The sequence below is a fragment of the Myripristis murdjan genome, chromosome 21, assembly GCF_902150065.1.
Source record: "Myripristis murdjan chromosome 21, fMyrMur1.1, whole genome shotgun sequence".
NCBI classification, from domain to species: Eukaryota; Metazoa; Chordata; class Actinopteri; order Holocentriformes; family Holocentridae; genus Myripristis; species Myripristis murdjan.
The window spans coordinates 6,940,001-6,963,358 of record NC_044000.1 but is presented as its reverse complement, the minus strand read 5'-3'; the positions used below and the strand labels follow the sequence as shown (position 1 = coordinate 6,963,358).

General features: G+C 41.8%; 1 protein-coding gene across 1 annotated transcript in view; it reads right to left on the bottom strand.

The window, feature by feature from the left end:
* The window catches only part of LOC115379889 (E3 ubiquitin-protein ligase SH3RF3-like), a 107,922-nt gene that overhangs the window by 24,208 nt on the left and 60,356 nt on the right, over positions 1–23,358 (bottom strand). Inside the window, exons 2-5 of the mRNA XM_030080851.1 lie at positions 20,343–20,618; positions 14,493–14,588; positions 3,824–4,132; positions 2,695–2,810 (exon numbers count right to left, since the gene is read on the bottom strand). Coding sequence (XP_029936711.1) covers positions 2,695–2,810; positions 3,824–4,132; positions 14,493–14,588; positions 20,343–20,618 — 797 coding nt within the window. The remainder of the gene's footprint in view (positions 1–2,694; positions 2,811–3,823; positions 4,133–14,492; positions 14,589–20,342; positions 20,619–23,358) is intronic.

Below are 23,358 nucleotides of genomic sequence, written 5' to 3'. Positions count from 1 at the left end.
AGCCTGGAACTCTGGCTTTTTGCGCTGTTAAGAGGCTGTCAATTAACCTAATTTGACAGCCTCCGCTCCATCACACAAAGTAAAAATTCCCCTTCTTCAAAGGAGGTGAATGGGCGGAAACTGATTTATATCTGCAGAGTTTTTCTATTTGGGAATTGGAATCCCTCATGCCCTATACCACAACCAAGAAATAAACTGTGTCCTCCATGCTAGCTCCATTAGGTTCCATAGATAGCTCAATATATCTGGTGCACTTTTATATATTTGGTAAGGAACACCATTAGGGCCTGGGGGTGATGAAGCCGTTCCATGCCTTCCTACATTGCACCTTGCTCCATTCTGGCAGGCTGACAGCAATTTGATAGTCTATTGCTCTGGTGCTTAGGACATCTGGGGGCAGGTTTAGCCGCCTTTGCCTCCCCTATCTATATGTACACCTTTTCTAAATCATCCACTAGCCTCTGCCTAGCTGCTGTAAGCTGTAATCCTTACCTTTACTATATAGCGTCTTAATAAATTTATATAAATAATTGTAAAATATTATCTTAGCCTGTTCTTTCTTTCCTCTGTTTTTTCTAAGACGTTTCTGCTTTCTGTGAAGCTGATAAATGATTCCTGGGTGCTGTTTTTTTTTTTTTTTTTTAACACTGATGCTCTCTTTCTTGCCATGAGATGCCTCTTTGCCTGTCACCTATACATATGCAGTTCTGAAAGTGGTTACTTTCTTTTCTCAGGAATATAAATTTTGATGCTTCATAATAAATGATATCCCCCATTTTCTCAAGCTTCCTCTCAGCTGTTCCTTCAAGACTATCAGTGTTCTCCTTAGCTTAGAGGTTACAGTGATATTGGCTGCCTCCACAGTGATAGGGACTGACTGAATGGCCTCTTACAAAATACTGATCGATGCGGGGTTCTTGGCCATCCTTTCTCAAGCACCTCTTCCTCTCTCAGTGTATTGTGAGGCTCTTACTCGCAATTAACCTTTTCACAGCTACAACATCACACCTGGCACCTTCTTTCTGTCTAGATCTGAGCCTCCTTTCACTGCAGTGCTCTCCCTGCTCATAGTAAAGTGCATTCCAAGGTCTGCAGCCGTAGTTTCTGCCTTTGAGTCTTCGTCCACCACTGAGTCTGTGGACTCAGTGGTGGACGAAGTAAAAATTCCCTGGGTATTCTTCCTCTATTCTTGTTCATAGCTGATAAGGGTGGAATCATGAGCTAGGGTAGCCATGGGTACTGCTGTCATGGGTTGCCAAACCATGACGGCCCCAGTGGGGTCTATCTCCTCTTGTCAGCTGTCTTTCCAAGCTGTAACTTCGTCTTTCCCTAGTTGCCAGCCGCTCTCTTAACAGCAGCCGCTACTCAGGGCTAAAACATATCAATACACATCAACACATCTTAGCTATAATTTTTCCACAGGCCTCCAATAATCCTCTTCTCATGCACCGGTCTCATCTTGTTATGATCGAAAGACAACTCCAACAGGCACAGGCACAGACCGCAGTGATGTTTGTGTTAGGCGGGCATCCATACTGATGTGACATATGCTTTTTTGATTGCATTGTTGCAGGTCTAGATACCATCTAGTGGTCAGAGAAAACTGCATATTGTGTGTTTACTTAAAAAACAACTATGCTATATAAGACTCAAACCTGCCAAAATTACTTTTTACCTTTGTTTTCTCTGATTTTTCTGTCCCTCACTCCATTCCCTCCTGCCCCCTCTTCCTCCACACTTATATATTCCATGCTTTCTCTATTTTCCCAATAATTCTCCACCCATCCTATTCTTTATCTCATCAACCAAGCATGATTTTTTGATAACAAGACAAAGATGGCGTCAACTCACTGCCAAAACAACCTTCACTCGAATTTGCATTTTATTTGTATCGCTGATAATTAACTATGATACTATGCTTGATGTACATTCTTACACTGGGTGGAATATTGCTTGTGGTTAAAGTGTTAATCCACAAAATCCATATTTGTTTTGTTATGTCTCTATCTGTGGAAGCACTTATTGTTGTGGCTGTGCATTGCACTTCCCAGAGATCTCTCATCAGTCAAAGTGTGTCCAGCACTGTGACATCTTTTTTCCTTGGATCTTCTGTTGAGTTGCTGTTGGTGGCGCTCTTTTCTTTTTCTGTTCAGCCATGGTGGCTATCACTGCTCAGCTGCTCAACAAGACACAGCTGTTGCTGCTGCCAGAAAAATAAAACGCATCACTTGTAGCGCACCACAGGAACCTTACTTTAATTTATTTGGTTTTGTATCAGTTTTTCACATTGATGGTGACTGGAATGGTGAACTACAAGGTTTCCCGGAATGCATCCCTCTATATAAGTGCATAGCAAAAGCCCTGTATGTCCTGATGAAAGCCATGTGCTGAAACATTGGTGGCCATATATCACACAACAGAGAGGAGTGTGTGTGTGACTATATTTTTCCTCCCTGAAAGGGATTTGACTCTTGGCCAGTGGGGGAATACATGTGGTTCCAGAGGTGGGGAACGTAGCCAATCGCCTATCTCTGGCCACAAAAGAGGAATTATTTTTAACACTGCCACCAGCTGGGCTCTGAAATCATGCTTAGCTCTCGGGAGCATGTCCTTTCAGTTGTAAAGCAGGGGCGAGCAGCACTGAAAACCCAGGTCGCAGGTGGGTGAGCTGACAGCACCCTGAAGTGTACTCACATGTTGAGTGGCAGCTGGACTTTGGCGTGGGCCAGCAGCTCGGAGGTCACCGATGCCACCCTGGGGGGCACCAGCACCCCCGCCGAAGAGGGAGAGGGACCCGGGGGAGATGCATCCTAAGGGCAAACACACACACACACACACACACACACACACACACACACACAGTAAGTTGTTTCAATTTAGCCTCTTGAAATCTGATTTTCAATCCATTTTCCGTTTTTTTCCATATTATGTGACAATGGCACATACATATTGTGTGTCTGCTGGCTGCAAAGCCTCATTGAAACTTATTGACTGAAACTGAAACTGAAGAAGCCATTGTTATATGGTTGCACCATTATATCAAATAGAAGATATCTAGATGTATTGAGCATCATTTCATATACATTTCCCTGTAATTCAGCAGAAAACCTTGGGATCTCAACTAGAATTTAATAAAAGGTCCAGGTATAAATGCACCCACAATGCAGTGATGATACAATCACCTAAACAAGCTCTAGAGGTGGCAAGAGATGCATTTGGCCTCATTACCAGCAAAGTGCAAATGCAGCGTGTCTCCAATCAGTGTTATCAACTACTGAAACAGAAATACATTTTATCACACGGATCCCAAATGAGAGGCGTGATCAAAACAATCAAGTGGCAATCAGGATAGTGGTGGACGGGGAATAGGTGAATGGAGGTGTTTACTGTAAATTTTAAAGCAAGAATTACTCGAGCAGATGATGTGTTTGCTAATCAGCATTTTTAATGTGTTTGCTGGAGAGCAGTTTTAATGTCAGGTGTAAATGTAATCCAGCTAAATCACATGTAAACACTATTTGGATGCAAGACGCATGTTAATGTCAAGTGGGAAGAGGAGGTACGGGGTTATGTGTACTCTGACATGTGGGATGTCCATACACAGTGACTACTGATACTGATAGTGTGGGACTGAAGTGAGCTGACAATGGTGATACTTTGTGCCAGTATTGAATATTTCAACAGTATGTCTATTTTCATCCAAAAAAAACCCAACAACAACTGCGTAATAGTCTGATTTCAAAGGGGAGTGACATTGGCTCATATACTGTGGTACTGTATACATATATTTGATGACTGTGTGTGTATGTATGTATGAGTGAACCTGGATGCGTGCAGCTGCTCTAGGGTCAGAGGAGCTGATGAGGACGGGGTGGGAGATCTCCATGCTGTGCCTGTTGTTGAGCTGGGCGGCCCTCTGGCTGACGGACAGCGCCGTAAACGAATGGCGCTTCTTGGCGTTCTTCTTCCCCTCTCCTCGCCGGTGGCCCGAGTCGTTCCCGTTGGACGGGGAGGCACTCGGGGAGGGGCCAGGAGAGCAGGGGCCCAGTGGGGCGGGCTCAGAGCTCGGACCCGGCACGGGGGCAGGCGTAGGCTTGTCGATCTCCATCAGCTGCTTGGCGGTTTCATTTAGCTGAAGGAGGGGAGGAGAGGAGAGGAGAGGTTAGGAGAGGATGGAAGGGAAGGGAAGAGGACAGAAGTGGAGTAGAGGGGTTAGATTTCAAATCTCTGCGGTTTACATCTGAGCAACCATTCCAACAAGGTCACACGCGTACACACACACACACAAACACACAAGCAGTGTGTTTGCGTGGCCTTTCCACTGAGCTCACTTGTTCTCATTGGCAGGGCTTCAAACCAGCAGAAAAGCAATCATCACTTAACAACTGGTCTGGAGAGACTGTCTCTATGTACCACAGACTTTCTCTTTCTCTCTCTGTCTCTTTCTCATGCAAACACACACATACACACACACCAGCAAACACAGATACCCACACACCCCCAACAAAAGGTGAGCTTCCACTTTGCATGCCCAGACCTCTCTCCCCCCGCTTTGGTTTCATTTGGACTGGAGCGGTGAGTCAAGGGGAAACCACAGGGGATTTGACTGTCTTCCAGCTCTGCAGTCCAGTAGATGCAGGGCGTTTTCACAACTGCTTGGTTTTCGAGCAGTTATTTCAAACTCCGGAATGATTTCCCAATCGGATGGAGACCTTGTTGAGTGGGAGGCTTTCCAAACGGACTCTGGACTGCTTCCACCCCCAGCTGCAGGAGGCGCTGAGCATTATGGGTTAAATTGAAGTCTAATAACTCAGGAGCGTGTTTCATAGGAATAGAGAAAATGTTCATGGTTGTTTAACGTGCAGCAGTGTCAACATAATCCCCTGTGTCTACAAACGGAATTGAAAAATCGCGAAATTAAAGTTAAAGGGTATCAATTATTTATTCAGTCTTATTCCATAAACAGAGAGATAATCCTTTTTCATATATGAGGACACAACAGGTCCAGTTCCTACAGAGTGGGATGATCCACAAATGCAGCTGATGAGGCTAAATGATGGTTCCTGACACTGTGAATGATGGTTTGGAGTTTTGCCATGTAAAACGGAACTGAACCAACGCTGAAACGCAGCAAAGCAACAACCCAGCTCCCGCTTCCAGACCAAAGCAAACAGGCTGTAGGTTTGAAAATGCCATGAGAAACCACAAGAGCCACTTGAAAGCCGCTTGCAGTCGGCTTCTCTCTCCGCTGACACGGGCTTGTTGATTTATGATTTATTTATGAAAAAAAAAAAAAATCCCTTCTCTCGTATTCTATTTCTTTCCCCAGCGCTTTGTTCGTACACGGCCGTTCCAAGGTCACAGGAATATTTTCCGGACATTACAGCTCTGATCTTTGCACTACTTGTTTTTGCTTGTTTGTTTATTTGTTGCACCCGCTGTTAATCACTCTGGACAAGAGCATCAGCTAATGATTAAAATGTAAAATGTAAATGTTTCCTGAAAGACGAACATTTAGAGGCGTCCTATCTTAAATCTTGCCAGTAAGATCTTACCAGTGATTCTGCATGTTTAGTTTAATATCTACAAAATGTATAAACTCCATGTTATTGCAAATCTTTTCCAAAGCAACTCTCTGCATTTGCCACCAGGCAGAGTTTTTTCGATTTTGAAGAAACCACTTTTTGTGAATGCCCATTTATTTTCTTTCAGACGTCAGTTCAACCTTGTCTTACTTTCTCTTTGTTTATTTACTGAATGGTTAGTATTTTAATACTGTTTTACTGTAAAGCACTTTGTGACACTGTTTTGAAGAGTGCTATATAAATAATGTCTCCTATTATTTATTAATTTACTGTTGAGCTCACTGTATGTTACCCTGGATAAGAGCATTGACTAAATGCCTAAAATGTAAATGTAAATGTCACAAAGACACACACATACACACTCTGAGACACACATGCAGTATTAAGTTGGATTTGTGCCGTTATCCAAAGAAACCAGTGCTGCACTTGACGTGTGTTCATGTGTTGTACTGGTTAGAGGAGCTTGCCACTTTGATCTCCTGAGAAATGTCTTCAGTGTGCAGGTGTACAAGCCTGCTGACACGATTCAACTGCGTGCTCTCAATGGTAGTGTTCCTTACACTCATAAAATAAGCTACAGAGCTGTCTCTTTTGTCTCCGGGACTCTACCCTCTACTCTAACCCCTTACATTTTCACACTACAGGGTCTTGGTAAACTCAGCGAACCCTTCTCAAGGGTAGGCTCAGTTTCAAGGCAGGTGCTAGTGGTGATGATATCCTGTCATTTGGATGTAACACAATAAATCTTGTAGTAGTGTAGTGTGTAGTCAAGGCATCGTTTACACTGAGTCGCTGGTTTTCAAAGTGGGGTTTCAGACCCCCCAGGGATCCTTGAGGGTCTTCCAAGGCAAGCTCATTAAAATGCAAACTGGTTTAATTTCACTTTTAATTGAAATGCTTATGAAAGGCCTCTGACCACAGTCTCAGAATCTGACGTCGATCCAGCATCACTGATCTGACATTTAAGTATATGATTTTAACAATTCTAAATACAATTTAGAATGTGATCTTTTAAACATATTTATTTTGCTAATTTTATGTTAATTTTCTTGTATTTTTTTTTTTACTTTTTGCTAATGTTTTATTAATGATCTGGTAATCTTTTGCAAATCTGCAAATCGCCTTATCCCCATGTTTTTGAAAGAAACCAAGTGAATTTGCTCAGGTTTCAAAGGGTTGATTCACTTGACATCATTATGACACATTATGTATGTATGTATGTATGACACCACAATTAACACAAACCAAAATATCTTCTCATAACAGGGTTCCAAGGAACCTCTTGCTCATTGCTCTGTGTCAGTTCTTAGTGCACTGTCTCTTTAGGATATTGTTGGTCATGGAGATTCACATGCACGTTTTCAACACACACACACACACACACACACACACGAGCACGAACACAGGGGTCAAACTGAAAGGAGACATGCTAACTAACACATGTTAACAGGGAACTTCAGCTTCATTCCTCCACCGCATTTACATCGCAATCACCTCGGCTTAGCATAACCTTGCACCGCTGCACAATCCCTAGAGAGAGGAAGTCTGAGTGTGTGTGTGTGTGCAGGACAGACCCGTCCAGGCTCAGTGTTTGAGATGTCACATTTCCATATTAATAGATATGCTAATCAAAGCCAAATCATATGCTAATGAGCATGATAGATTGATGCTGTGGCTATAACTCAGCTCGCTCTCATGAGAGATGCTAGGGGACACATACAACACACACACTCTCGCATGTGCACACGCACACATGCACGTGTGTGGGAACACACACACACACACACACACACACACACACACACACACACACACACACAGACACCCACACACAAGCATGGTCGGAGAGACTGCACTCATACTGTACAAACATAATGTATACAAACACTCAACACAATATTACACAGACATGCCCACACACACCTACAAACAATACAACAGACATACTGCAGCTGAGAATGTACTGGTAAGTATGTATGCACACGGACACACACACACACACACACACACACACACACACACACACACACACACACACAGACACCAATGACTGCTGTATCAGTTTCTCTTTAACTACCACTGCTGTAGTGCCCAGTCATGCTGCAGCAGAGAAGATAAAAGTTCAGTGAATGTGTAGAATGTGTAGGTGTGTGTGTGTGTGTGTGTGTGTGTGTGTGTGTGTGTGTGTGTGTGTGTGTGTGTGTGTGTGTGTGTAGGTGGAGCTGTTGATAGAGACAATTCTTCACTTGGTGCTTTTGGCTGAATGAGATCTCTAAGGTCATCTTTCATGTGTTGAGTCCTGTGCTTACTGTCCTCTATGTGTATATGAGTGTATAAGTGTGTGTGTGTGTGCCTGTGTGTGTGCGCGCGCGTGTGTGTATTACCTCTCCAGGTAATACTGAGACTCTAGCTGATGAGCTGATATCTGCACTGCGAAAAGGGCAAGTCAGTAAGATGCATGCATGCACATGCACATAGTAGCAGGTGCAGAGACACTTTGGGGACGCTGATAAATCCAAATATCTATCTATCTATCTATATATCTATCTATATATCTATCCATCTATCTCTCTGTCTATCTATATATACACACACACACTCACACACATACACACAGATAGATAGATAGATAGATAGATAGATAGAAAGACAGACAGTCAGAAACCTGAAACCCCAAACATCTAAAAATGCCCTTGACCAAACCCAAACCCATCCAAACCCCACTAAAACCAAACTGAACTCAAACCCCATGCATCCTCATCCCATACCCACCTGAACCTGTCCAGACACACACATAACCTACCTTAACCAAACCCAAACCCAGACCAGACCTCAACAGACCTCTCAGACCCCCAAACCCACTCAGGCCCGTTTGAACACCCACATCTCCACACACCCACCCAGACTGGCCCATTTAACCCCAACACACACCAGCCTACACACCGAGCTACACCTGAAGCTCCAAAAGGCAACCCACCCTGCTCTCACAATTAACTACCACCCTCTCTGTCATGCCTTGCTGTGTTAACCTACACCACACACACACACACACACACACACACACACACACACAGATCAGCAGAACTCCAGCTGGGGCCCACCTCATTAGATCCCTCTGCACAACCCAACCAACCCAAACATGCGCACACGCACACACACACACAGACACACACACACACACACACACACACAGACACACACACACACACACACACACTCTACAAGCCCCCATACCCCTGCTGTGTCAGAGTGATGGAGAGGTCTAAATTATTGATGCATCTCTATCTAATAAGAACCCTTGTGTGTGTGCATGTGTCTCAGTCTGTGAGCGTGTATGCGTGTGTGTGTGTGTGTGTGTGCGCGCGCGTGCCTGTCTAGCTCACTCTATGGCTTAATCATCCTCACCGTTAGGAGAGCCATTTGGTCAACCAGCTAATTTCAGCGACACAATTGGGTAGACTGGACCCCAATCCCGTGTAGGCTGTTTACACACAGTAGGAAGCAATAAAGTGTGTGTGTGTGTGTGTGTGTGTGTGTGTGTGTGTGAGAGAGAGAGAGAGAGAGAGAGAGAGGGAGAGAGAGGGAGCGAGAGAGAGAGAAAGAGTTTACCTCAAAGCAGCAAAAGTCTATCTTGATGCCTTGGCAAAATTGTTCTTACATTAAACAGGAGAATTTTGAATTTTAAATGCAGTTTTCTTTTTGTAATTTTATACATTTTTGTTGCACATTTTCCGGGAATTTTTGTGCCAATTTAATGGTCATTATCATGTAATTTGTAATTTTCTACTGTCTTATTGGCATATTTTTTTTACTGTCTCGTACATTTTTTACTAATTGGATGATCATCTTTCACCCCCATGATTTTGAAAAACTCAAGTGAAGTGCACATTTCAAAGGGTGTTATAAACATATATTTAAAACAAAATAAACCAAATTTTGTCCTAAAAAAAAGTCCCAAAAATTCACTCAAAAAAAGAAAACAAAAAGAAGTTCAGTGACTTTTGTTCAGAGGGTGAAACACAAACTTTCAAACAAAAGCATGCCCAAAGGCTCCTGGGTTATAGAAAGTTTTTTTTTTTCTTCATGCCAATAAAGCATGTTGAATTGAATGGAGAGAGAGAGAGAGAGAGAGAGAGAGAAAGAGAGAGTGAGAGAGAGAGAGAGAGAGAGAGAGATTGAATGTTTTAAGTGAGTGGGAGTAAATAAGAGAAGGCAGCTGGCAGGAAGAGAATGAGAAGAAATATAGGAGGTGCAGTGATTCTACATGAGTGTATGCATGCATTATGTTTATATGGGTGCCTATGAACATATATCTATCTGTGTAAGTGTGTGTGTGTGTGTGTGTGTGTGTGTATGTTCCATCAATGCAGATGATTGCAATAATGACGGGGTTAGAAGGGCTGCACGGAGAATGAATCATCTCTCTCTCTCTTTGTCTTCCCTCTGCACCTTAATGAATATCCCCCAGGTAAATCAATACATAATACCCCTAATACACTGAACCATGACCTCATGACAGTCTCTTCATAGTTATTCTCTTCATACACGTACACACACACACGCACGCACACACACACACAGGACAGCGTATGCAACAGGGGTAGCAGTAAGTTCCTAGTGCGAGTGGCCCTCCTGTTAGTTTGGAGGCTTTTTCTTGTTTACTTTCAGGACTGAAGCAGAACCGGGCCAAGGCAGACTCGAAGTGCTTAACAATGTGCAGTGATGGAGGGAGAAGAGAGGCCATAACAACAGAGAAAATGGAGGAATCATACATCCTCCCAGCCTCCGCCTCCGCCTTTTCACCGCGGCTTAACAGCCTCTTTAACCGTGACGCTTACAGAACAAATTGTATTTCTGATGTATTTCAATGCCAGAAGGAGCAGACTATAAAACCAAACTGTACTCTGCTCTCCAGAAGCAGAGCGCTGAAAAATACAGCTTAGACAAATATCAGGCTGCTACTGTCCTTTAACATGTTGGCCATCAGCTGGCCAGTGTGGTTCACCTCTGATACGATGAAATGATGCACTACACATATTCACTGCAGAACGCATCAACGTTGTCTAAGTTGAAGCCCCTAAAGGCATAATCCACCATAAAATGCTGTAACACTGGCATTGTTTGGTAGTGTACCCCGATGGATTACTGACATGGAAATGGAACAAGATATTCCCAGTAGTTCTGCCCCTGAAAGTCAGTGATGCGTTTCCTTTTTTTTTCTTTTTTTCCTCAGTGGTTCGGCACCTATTGCACACCTATCTGGCCATGAAGGGGTCTCCTCTCTGCGTGGTCGTTCTCAAGATTTCATCCATTTTCCCCTTGTCTGCTATGAGGATGAAGTCAGGGCGAGTCGTCTTGTTTATTGTGGGCATGTAAAGCCCTTTGAAACTGTAAACAGTGATATTGGGCTTTAATTAAACATGAACTTGAAACTGTTTTTTGGATTGATTGTTTGTTTACATCAATGGATTAAAAAAAAAAAAAAAAAACACGAATCATAATCATAATCTAATCATAATGGTCTGAGCCTGTGATGAGCTTCATGAAGAAGCCTTAAGGTTTTTTTTCCAAACCATTTTGCATTATGTGCCACTACACGCCAAAAAATCTCCACCCTCACGAGTCATTTAGTCTCATATTCAGTGTTAAAATCTTGTTTGTCTTAAAAAGGTAAAAAAATCTGCTTGTGGGGTGAGATAACAGTCCCACTTCTTTCCAGTGCTTATTGACATGCTTCCAGAATTTTCTTGAAACTGTCATTTTCTTGCCACAACTGGATTGATCTGCCTTTTTGTGTCAACATAATCACACGTGAAATCCCTGAAACAAATGAAACCGCATTGGATACAAGTGGGATTATCTTATCCCACGGGTACTTTTTTAACCTTGCTTAAGCAAAAACAAGATTGTAACATTGAATATGAGACTCAATGACTTGTTGAGGAGTTTTTTTTTTTTTTTTTTTGGCAGTGTACCTCTTCAGTCCATTGAACTTGCACCCCAGGTAGACAATCAAGGCAGCTGTAAAATATGAAACTGTTAAGTTGATCTGGATTGGCTGTCACCTGGGCTATTTCTATGAATCAGGGAGCGGTAATGTGACTCCGTTATTGCAGTTACAACCCTGCTGAATTTATGAATGAAGATCTCTCAGATGACTGAATTTTTTCACACATATGGCAGATTTGATTAAAATCACTAATGATCTCCACAATTATTACAAATCACTGGACGTCCCCAGGTAATACTGGTCCCTAGGGACAGTTTTAGCATATTGCATTTCAAGTAAGTATGCACCAGCCCAGACATAGAAATGTCTACAGTATTACCAGAGGAGGCTGGTAATTTACTTTTGCCCATGCAATGGCAATTTCAGTTGTCTGTCATATCAGTCTGGATGCCTGAGTCAATGTCAGTTGTCTGGATGGTAAAATTATTTATTGGTGACCATGATAATGCAGAGGCATGCCTGTATTATAGAGTCATATGTCGCCTAGAGTACAAACCTATTTCAGATGGCTCATTTTTGCTGTAAGGAGTAATGCTACTCTATCCTATCACTATATATACAGCCTTTATATAGAGCTGTAGGGTGTGCTAGGTGTGCCTCTCGTCCTGGCTGTTGAGGCGGCTCTGTGGTTGATCATTGTCCTGTGCTGCTGCGGCTGCTGCCTGCCTCCGTCGAAGCTTCCTGCTGCTTCTGTTGTCTTATTTTGTCTGCTAGTGTGTCTTCCTTTGCATTACGACTGTGTTATTTGTAATTTGCCACCTGGGTCAGCAGCCACTGCACACCTGTCTGGCCAGGAAGGAGTCTCCTCTCTCTGAGGTCCTTCTCAAGATTTCCTCCATTTTTTTCCCAGTTACAACTGGGTATTTTGGGGAGTTTTTACTTGCCAGCTATGAGGATGAAGTCAGGGCGTGTTCTCCTGTTTATTGTGGGCATTTAAAGCCCTTTGAAACTGTAAACAGTGATATTGGGCTTTAATTAAAGATGAACTTGAAACTTCAACTTGATATGTGCAGGATTCAATTTACAACAAAAGCTCTGTTCACCTAGGAATGGTATAATATACACATTTCATGTAACATAATTACCCACAACCTCTAAGTTTGTGCATTGCATACACACAGGATAATAAAAATCACCACTAAATCAAGTGTATGTTGTTTCATGACCCGTCACTTGCTGAATTTTACTACACACTCCATGGCTGTGTCCAGTTCAGGGGCCTCCTTTGAAGGATGTGATCTATGAAAGTGTGTTTTTTGGAGGACCAACCAACCAGCAAACAATCGTCAATTGGGACAGTCTACCTAGCATTCTCCCTGGAATAGCCTCACGAGATGAAACAGCTGTTATTCCATACTTGTTAATGTTAATCAATAAGAAAGTATGTTGACAAAAAATTGATAAAACCAAAATTGCAAAGTTTTTATTCCTCATTTTACGTCACTACATTACTCTTAGTTCAGGTGGCTGCTGAAAATATGACATAAGAACAAAGGTATCATTAAAAAAGTGAAGTAGTATTAAAGTATTAAAAATGTATCCTAAATTAAATAGGATAGCATTATAAACAAGTTGCACATTTGTTTTAATGTAAAATTGTATGTAGCTTTCAGTTTCCATTGTACTTGCTGTAGCTTTCCAAAATGACAACTGCACAAAATATAATCATAATGTGTTGGGTGGATTCCTGGGGAACTGAAGGAGCACATTCATGCTCCTCAGATGATGAACCCTGTTAATTCTGGTGACCTCATGACCTTTCCTCTAGCAACAAACTCAGACCAAAATGTCATCTTTGCATCACCAAATCTCACCGAATCTAATCAGCGGATTGTCATATTCATACTCCCCAAAGGAAGATTCCTCTTGATTTTAGAGTCACCATTGCCTTTTCTCTAGCACCACCTTTAGGCAAAATTGTCAAATTTGTTATTTCAGAACTTATTGGGTAGACTGCCGTGATATTTGGAAAGCATATGTATGCTGCCCAGAGGATGAACCCTATCAACTTTGGTGAACTGATCTCTCCCACAGTGCCATGCTCAGGCCAAAATGTTCAAACCCCACTCTCCCAGTACTTGTTTCCTCCAACATACACCAAGCTAGCGCAGCATCAATGGTGGATGGCTTGTGTTTGCTTTTTCACAAATTACAGACATGGCAAATTCCCATGGAATTAAAACCACTGCCAATTTCTGCAGTAAATACAAATCACTGGATGTCCCCCGGTAATATATAGTATTGTACCTACTCAAAGTAGCCATTTGATCCAGAATTTATTTACCAACTGATGAATGTTCATTCATAAAACTCATTCATAAAACCAATCACAGGCCTTTCCCTGATGATACTACAGCCAGAAAAGACAGGGAGTAGGACAGTGGGAGCAGTTATTGTTGTCATTTTATTAGATAAAATCAAAGCAAGAATGCCGTCATCCAAAGAACTTCTTTACCATTTTTCATCTAAGCTACCTCAGTGTGAGAAATGATGACAAATTACATCCAAATGAATTAGGAATGGGGATAACTGAGCTTCAATCTAATATTTTGAGTGGGGGATAACAAAAGTAATGGCTCATTTTTTGATAGCTGTGATACTATTAGTGAAATTGAAATTTGCCACACTTCCTGTAACTGGAAAGAGCAATAATATTACTGTAACATGTTACGACTAGCACTGGCTTTTAGGGAATAAGCTGTACCAAAATCTACAAATTCGCAATATTGTACAGCACAGTGGACAAAGACACATCGCATGAAATGTACCATGCTTGGAAAACTCTATTACTGTAGTAATAATGTGAAGGTAGAGAAAGTTATCTGAGGGGTTCATGTATGTGTATGTGTGTGTGTGTGTGTGTGTGTGTGTGTGTGTGTGTGTGTGTGTGTGTTTACCTCCACGTAGAGAATGGGGAAGATACCAATCTTGTCTCCCAGCATGCCTTCGGCCCAGTTGTCATCCACTCGCCTGATCACAGTCAGCACCTCATCCTGAAGAGAGGGGGACAGAGTGAGATTACACACACACACACACACACACACACACACACACACACACACACACACACACACACACACACACACACACACACACACAAACACACACACACACACACACACACACACACATACACAGACCATGTTTACATGCACCCAGTATTCGAGATACTTGCTCTTACCCTTATCCCCTTAGTGGGGAGAGGCTGTTTGCATCTTTAAAGCTGTGCTCAGCAAGATGGTTTTGTTAAAAAAGAAAACAAAACAAAAAACACACCTTATCAGCCTGAGTCACTACATGGAGCTGCAGGATGGAGGTGCACACCCCCCACACTATTTGAGATGCTGTAAATTCACCCACCTTGTCCAAACCAAACTGTTATTCTAATAATTTCGGTCACTGATCACTTCTACTCGCCTCCTCTCATGCCTGTGACTCAGCTAGTGAACTAGTTGGTTGGCCCCTGCAGTACTGTAACTCTGCAGTTTCCTTGACCCTTCTGACAAATGACTGCATTTTATAATTGCTCCTATTGCTATTCAGTAGCATTCTTGGACAACATGAGGCAATAAGTTGCAACAAATGGCATCAATCAGTTCAGTTACATTTTGAGGAGGACCTGGAGATACTGTCACGTTAGCTTCCAGTGACCGTACACTCTGCAGTAAGTTTGAACAGAGCACCCAAAAATGCTTACATATGTCAGTATCTCAGCTAATCTCAGGATTTGGATTTGACTAATGCAGATTTTCGATGGCTGATACATTGGGCTGGACAGTATATCAATATTAAATCAACACCATGACATAAGACTATATACTGTCTGGTATTTTAGATGTTATAATATCATGATATGACACTGAAACTGAGAATGGTGTACGGATATTAACACTTCAACCATGAATAATAATATATAATATTCACGCATCCTTGTATGACATGTTGTGAAAATGTCACATGAGAGTCAAATTAAGCTAAAGCCAATTCAATTTAGGCTAATTCATGTGGTAATATGTAATGAAAAAATTGCATCATATTCATGCTATCAGAAGTGGAAAACACTGACTGAATCAGACCTAGTTTGTAATAAAAGGCCAAAATCAGCCCAATCCAAATATTTCAGGTACCCAATCCAGGTTTCTTAGCAGCAGTTTGACATGTGTCCAGTTTTCCTGAGTAGTTAGTCTGCATGTAAATATGTTACAGCTGCAGACATCCTGCATGACATCAGCACGCTGTGTATAGGCAAAAGGCATACGTTGCATACATTTTTTTTTTTTTTTAATTTTTGCAAATTTTGATATTGATGCTTATAATTTGGTTCATGTCCACAAAGATATAGATATTTTTGAAAATGCAAACTTTTTTATCCATAAAAAAATCCATATGCATAGGAACATTTTTGAAAAGTCAGCATCCCACTGTGAGCATACGCAAAGAAGCAATGCTGCACTGACATTTCAAAATGTTTCACCATCACTATACCACACCACAAAAGAAAAGCACCATTTTCAAAAAAAAAAAAAAAAAAAAAAAAAAAAATCCATTTTGGAGAGGGCTTTCCAAAAGTAACATTTTAAGTGACCAAAACCGCTGTTTTTTGTGGTGAGAAAGGACAAAACATTGAGAAATAAATTGCGTTTTTCACAAAAACCTTTTTGATAAATGTTAACTGTGTAGCAAAAAAACACTATAAATAAAGTATTGTGGAGCTATAGAGATGCTCTGACCTACATGTTGTATTCCCCATAAGAAAACATGTTTGCTTAGTGCAGACCTGAAAATTATGATGCAAAAACAATCATTCCCGCTGAAATCGTGAATCACATTGCAATCGCAATATCTGTCAATATAACTGCAATATGATTTCATTATCGTTCAGCCGTACACATAACCCCCTCTGTTTTACTGAAGAGCAGGTTTTCATTTTTCACTGTTATGAAGTTATTTCAGGGCGCTGCAGTCAGTCAGAAACTGTTTACATTTGCCTGGGGTGGAGGAATGGATATATCAAAACTAGTTTTTGTCGCCTCTGTCCTCTAATCCATATTATTTATGCACATAATCCATCTTTTCAATGCCAAAAATACACATTTCATACTTTGTACTGAGCCAGTGCAGATTGCAGTCATATGCCCTATATATATATATAAAACATCAATACAGGGTATGGATTCACAAATTCATGGGGTCGTTTTAATACAAAATCCTGACTTTTATAGAAAACACAACAACAACAACAAAAACTCCCTGCACATACACCTACGTAGGCACCACAAATCAACTTTTTCCCTCCCTCCTGTCTCCCTGTATGGATATGAAGGTCTTGCTTAGGCCATTAGGGATGGCGGTGATAATGTTGGCAAATGACTGTGTATTAGTCATACTGAGTAATTACCCTGCACACTGAGAAAACAATATCACACATACTGGTTCCGCATGACAACACGCATACAACACACGGCAGGGGTGTATGTGTGTGTGTGTGTGTGTGTGTGTGTAATCCTGATCATTAGCTGAAGACGTAGTTATTATGGGTGACTCAAACGGGAGATGATCTGTTGATGTGTTTAGCCTTAGAGCGCGCACCTACTCTTCCAAACTAAATAAATAAATAAATGAATAACTAAACCTCGACCTTAGCGAGTTATTTTGTCTGATATTCAGTCTTATAATTTTTATTTTCCTTAAAGTGAGAGCTTTTTCCAGTAAGGGTGATGTAATGCAAGAAAATATGTTCAAGGTGATTTTGGAAACACTTTGCATCAGAGACAAGTGGAATTCTCTCACCCTGTGGCGCATTTGTTTTTCACTTGTTTGAAGGATTTCTTTTTTAAGACGCAAGAGCAGATCGGATGAATTGTTGAGATGGACATATTTTGCAGTGAACACACACACACACACACACACAAACATACATGCATAAAATGCCTTCTGTGTATGTGTGCGTTCATGTGAGGGCGGCTGTGAGAGAGCGGATATGGTCAAATTTGTCTATATTGTATTTTAATCATCACTCTCTCTCTCTCTCTCTCTGTCTGTCTGTCTCACTATCTGTCTCTGTTCCACACACAGACACACACACATGTACACACACACACACACACACACACACACACACACACACACACATACAGAGAGAGAGAGAGCAGAGATAGAGCGGATATCTCGAGCGTCATTCCTAGCCCAAATGAGCCTGTGAAACAGCAGGAACAAAATGATAAGCTTTGAAGAGGAGAGCAGCACAGGGAATACAAATCACTGTTTACACCAAACCCAACCTGAATACACTCTTCAGGGCAAGAGAGAGAGCCAGAGAGACAGAGGAAGAGGAAGAGGAAAAGGAAGAGAGCAGCAAATGAGCGTCTCCGTCTTCTTTCATCCTCTCTTCTGCCTGCCTCTCCTTTCTTTTCAGAGGAGTCTCATTAGCATAGCTATAGTGATCTGTAGGCTTACGCTGGTATTTGGGACCAATTTTGGCCTTTTATTATAACCCAGATACAGTCCAGTCACTGTCCATCCCTGATATGATGGAGGTGCTCCCTGACCACAGCAAGACAATATGCTGTTATCTCGAGTAATTTGATATCAGTTGTCTGACCAGAGGAATCGTTCCAGTGTGCTGTGGGCGAATTTTAGCTGACTGAAAAACCTGCCTTATGGGAACTCTTTTTTTTTTTTTTTTTTGGAAGGAAATGAGCTTTTTGTCTCTCTTACCATGATTCGGATGAGACAACATACACATTCCAGTGGGTTCAGTGCAAAGATAATGACCGACTACATGGTAACAGTGTTATCACAAGGCTAGGATGCCTGTGGAAGTGACTGTCCTTTAGCTCCTCTGCAATGAGGGAAATATACCTTCCATTTCCAAAATGGAGTCATTTAACTGATGCGTCATGCAAATTTATGACGAGTAAAATTAGTTGTTTTCCAGCAACACATTCTGAACAAAGCTTAACAGAAGCCTGTTGTTTCTGTGGGCATCCTAGTGTTGTGCTAACCCTGTTAGCATTAAAAGACAAAAGCCTTATGTCCAATGAAAACAGAGTGTTCCTTTAGGGAACAGGCTATAGTAAAACCCTGCTACACAACATTTATAACTGTACACAGCACAGCCTCACCAATAACTCTGCTGCAGCTTTTTGCTTCAACACATTCCAGCAGAGCAATTGTTTCCAGCCTCTCAAACACAATTATGAATGTCCTTTTTCAAAAAGGGAAACTCACAACAGAGTCAACATTCCTCTTGAAATTGTCCACTGCAAAAAATGGCTGCTGTGTTTTCGACCAGGTCTTATTTATTAAAATACCTTGCCTAGTCTACATCTGCATGTTCTGCTGCTGGCTCATTAGTCTGGCTTTCACTGGAGAGTTTTAGTTCCCCATGATGGTCTACATGCTGTTTCACAGACTAAATTTTGTGAGGAACACTCTGTAATTTTCTGGAAAGTTTTAAAAAGTCAAATTTCAACAAACTGAATTCTGTAAGCCACCAGCAGCCTCCGTCCAAAAACACCTGTAGACTATCACCTTCAAACACCCATACTGGTGAAGTCTTTGTAATCAGAGCAGACTGGGAGAGACGGGCAAATGTCAGCGGCAAAAATCTCTCATACAGAATTTAACATCATAAAAAATAGAAATCATATCGAAAAACTGCATTGGACGCCGGTGACAAAGATCACCAGGAACACTAAAAAAGCAGTTTGAACACAAAAAGCACAGTCATTTTTAATTCAAGCGAGTGGAAAAAATCTGTCTGTGGGCTGCCATAGTATTACTTGTTTTCAATGCAATGTCACTTGTTCCAGGAATTTTTATGAAGACAAATGTCACAATTTAAAAACAAGGCACAATAAGGCAGCCTTGCATCAAGAAAATAACATGTTTCCATACAACTCAAATGCTCTTCAAATGCTAATTTGCATTGGGTACGAATACCAATGGACAGATCTGTTTCACTTCTTAAAAAAAAAAAAAAGAATAAGAAACTATCACTAGGTTAAATGACTGATTCAGAGGGGTTTTTTTGTTGTTGTTTTTTTTGGCTGTGGACTCTTGCTGCTTTGGATGTGACAGTCAATCACATTCATTTCATGTTACAAAATATTCAAACTGCTGTCGTAATTCCTTTGGGGTCTCGCTGTAGTAGTATTTTTTCATATTTTATCAACCACAGGGAGCTTGTATGGCCTATTTCATGTCACTCTAGTTTACACTGTCAGTTTGATGAAGTCAGTAGTGTTAAATTGTTTGTGTCCTTTAGGAGAACAGCTTGGTTTAGCAACATAGGAGTAACTGTATGCCAAGTGGTGTCCATGCTATTCTAAATACTGATTATACTCCTTCCATGCATCTTTCAGTCTTTGTCCAAGTTTTTATGCTCTCATATTCAGTGTGTAAATAGTGTGCATAGAGGAGAGTGTGCATGTCTGTGTTTGCATGTATGTTTCTGACATATGTATATATATAGCATGGAGACATTTTTTGTGATTACACAGTCACTTGTGGGGACCAACTTGTATTATATATATATTTACATTTGGATTTGTTAGAGGAGTATCAGAATAAGAATATTAAGAATATACAGTATGTCAGGCATAATCACAATGAATTGGTCCTGGTTAACATTAGGTAACGGCTATCAAGAATGAATGTAAGTCAATACAATGTCCCTATGAAGATAGTAATACCAATGTGTGTGTGTGTATGTGTGTGTGTGTGTCAGTCTGTGTGTGATCTACCTTGCTGAAGGCCAGGCAGTCTTTATCCTGGTCTTTGTCTTTGACCTCAAAGTCGTACAATGCCTTGCCCTGGGGCGGAGTCTGGCTCAGGGGGCGGAGCAACTGGATGTAACTTGCGGGTAGGAAACCGTGGCAACCGTTGAGTTCGCCGTGGTACCAGTTGTCGTCCACCTTGCGTCGCAGGATGATAATGTCACCCTTGGCAAACTGGAGGTCACCGGGCTCCTTGCCCTCGTAAGAGTAAAGGGCTTTACCGCAAGGCAGAGCTGGAAGATTCTGCAAAACACACCGACACACACACACACACACACACACACACACACACACACACACACACAGAAGAGCAAGGAGGATGAGGAGTTGTAGAATAGTTTGAAAAATAGTACGAGCAGGAGTCAAAGGAGTTCTAGTGGTAAGAGGTACTAGAAGTAGCTTTCAGTGAGCCCTTAATTATATACTTAACCATTTACAGTGCAATTGCTTTATTAAATGTATGGTCAAGCAATTATGAAAATCTCAGCACTCATTCACTAACATGTAAAATCCAGCCATTCATTCTATTTCTATGTGTGTTATTCCAAACTGACTGAACAAGTCAGAGCAACCAAGAGCTTGAAATGTATGAGTGTGTATGGGAAATTATCCTAGAAGAGATGGGACAGGATGACGCAACACCGGCTTGGTTATTTTGAAAGCTAATCAATACCTGTGGATTGACTGGTAACATCACCTGTGAAGCTCCACTGCTGTGCTATTGTCATTTTGCACATGTGAGCAAGTAAAATTATTACATAAGGGTCCTAAATTTGGAGTGTGAAATGGAATTGCAACAAAAGCCTTTTATTCACCCGGGCACACACTAAAACCTGCACCTTCCAGTGACTCCTGCATGTGTTCGGATTTGTTAAGATACTCTTAGCCATCTACAAATCGTCAAGAGTAACTGCAGATTTGCAATCCTTTTTTAAAAGCGCCTCTATTTAAGATGGTTTTGGGAAACACCTTGTCAGCTTAAGAAACTTTGTAAGATGGTCTGCACAATAATCTTAGCCATAAAAGCCTTATGGGAAGCGGGGCCCTGTTATGTAACAGTGCATATAGTTCTTGTAGTGCAGTTGTATTGTCTGTTAGTCTTTCCTTTTTGACATTTGTGACTCTCTATATTGGCTGATGGCAAAATTCCTGCAGTCAATCCTTATACCAACCAATACATTAATAATAAAAAGCTACTGGGTGCAAACTGGTTTTCCAAATGCTCAAGTGGGAAAATAGTGGGAAAATTTAATATAACTCAAATATACAATGGTGGTCCACAAGGCAACTGAAACTTGCAGGGTGTGAAATATGACTAGTTATAAACCTTGTTTTTAAACGTTGGCCAGTAACTGTAGCACCCCTCTCAGACCCATCAGTGTTAGCCAAAACACAGTGGACTGCATTTTTTCCCCCAAATTAATATATGTAGGACAAAATAATACTTGCAATAATAATTATAATGAGAATAATAAAACATGCTCTGTGTGTGTGTGGCATCTGATCGAAATGTCACATTATAACTGAAGTAGTAGTACAACCAGTTTATTATTGATCAGTTACACAATAAGTATTAATCACTGAATTCAGGTGTTTCATTCAGTCCCATTGCCACAGGTGCATAAAATCCAGCAGCTAGCTATGCAGTCTGCCTTTACAAACATTTATGAAAGGGCTAAAGGACTCACTGAGTTCCAGCATGCTGCTCTAATAGTAATGTAACAGGATGCCATCGCTGCAACAAGTCAGCTGGTGAACTTTCTTCCCTCCTAGATATTCCACCATCAGCTGTAAGTGGGATTATTTCAAAGTGGAAGTGGTTAGAAACCACAGCAACTCAGCCACCAAGTGGCAGCACCATGTAAAGTTACAGATCGCCGAGCGCCGAGGCTCATAGTGCGTAAAAGTGGCCAATGCTCTGCTGACTCAGTAACTGCAGACCAAACCTCCTCTGGCATCAACATCAGCACACAAACTGAGCGCCGGGAGCTTCATGGCCGAGCAGCCGCACACAAGCCTCACATCACCGAGCATGACGCCGAGCGCCGGATGGAGCAGTGTAAAACACGCTGCCGCCGGACTCTGGAGCGGGGGAAAGGTGTTCTGTGGAGCGATCAATCAGGCTTCTCTATCTGGTGGCCTGATGGACGAGTCTGGGTTTGGTGAACACCAGGAGAACGTTCCCTGCCTGCCTGCATTGTGCCGACTGTGCAGTTTGCTGGAGGAGGAATAACGCTATAGGCTGTTTTTCTGGGCTCGGCCTCGGCCCCTCAGTTCCACTGAAGGGAAATCTTAATGTTTCAGCTCACCAAGACATTTTGGACAATTCTCTGCTTTAGAGTTTGTGGGAAGAGTTTGGGGAAGGCCCTTTTCTGTCCCAGCAGGACTGAGCCCCAGTGCACGAAGCAGCTCCATAAAGGCGTGGCCATTTGAGTTTGGTGTGAAAGAACTTGACTGGCCCGCGCAGAGCCCCGACCTCAACTCCCCAACACCTTTGGGATCAACTAGAACAGATATTGTGAGCCAGGCCCTCTGGTCCAACATCAGTGTCTGAGCTCACAAATGTTCTTCTGGATGAACAGGTGAAAATTCCCCCAGACACACTCCAACATGTTGTGGAAAGCCTCCCAGAAGAGTGGAACCTGTTCCAGCTGCAAAGAGGGACCAACTCCATATGAATGCCTATGGATTTAAAATGGGATGTCAGAAGATCTTCTACAGGTGTAATGTGTAGGTGGCCCAATACCTTTGTCCATATAGTGTATCTTATCACACCACATTTGCACTCACTTCCACCACTACACATGCCCAAACACACACTGAAGCATTCAGCACACACACACTTATTACAGTTTGAAGAAGAAGACATTTAAAATGGAGTTTATTGTACAGAGAATCTGAGTAAACAAACAGCAGAGAGCAGGCAGAAGACAGAATGCAGAGAAATGAAAGAAAAAACAACTTTACCTCTTTTCGTCCTCCC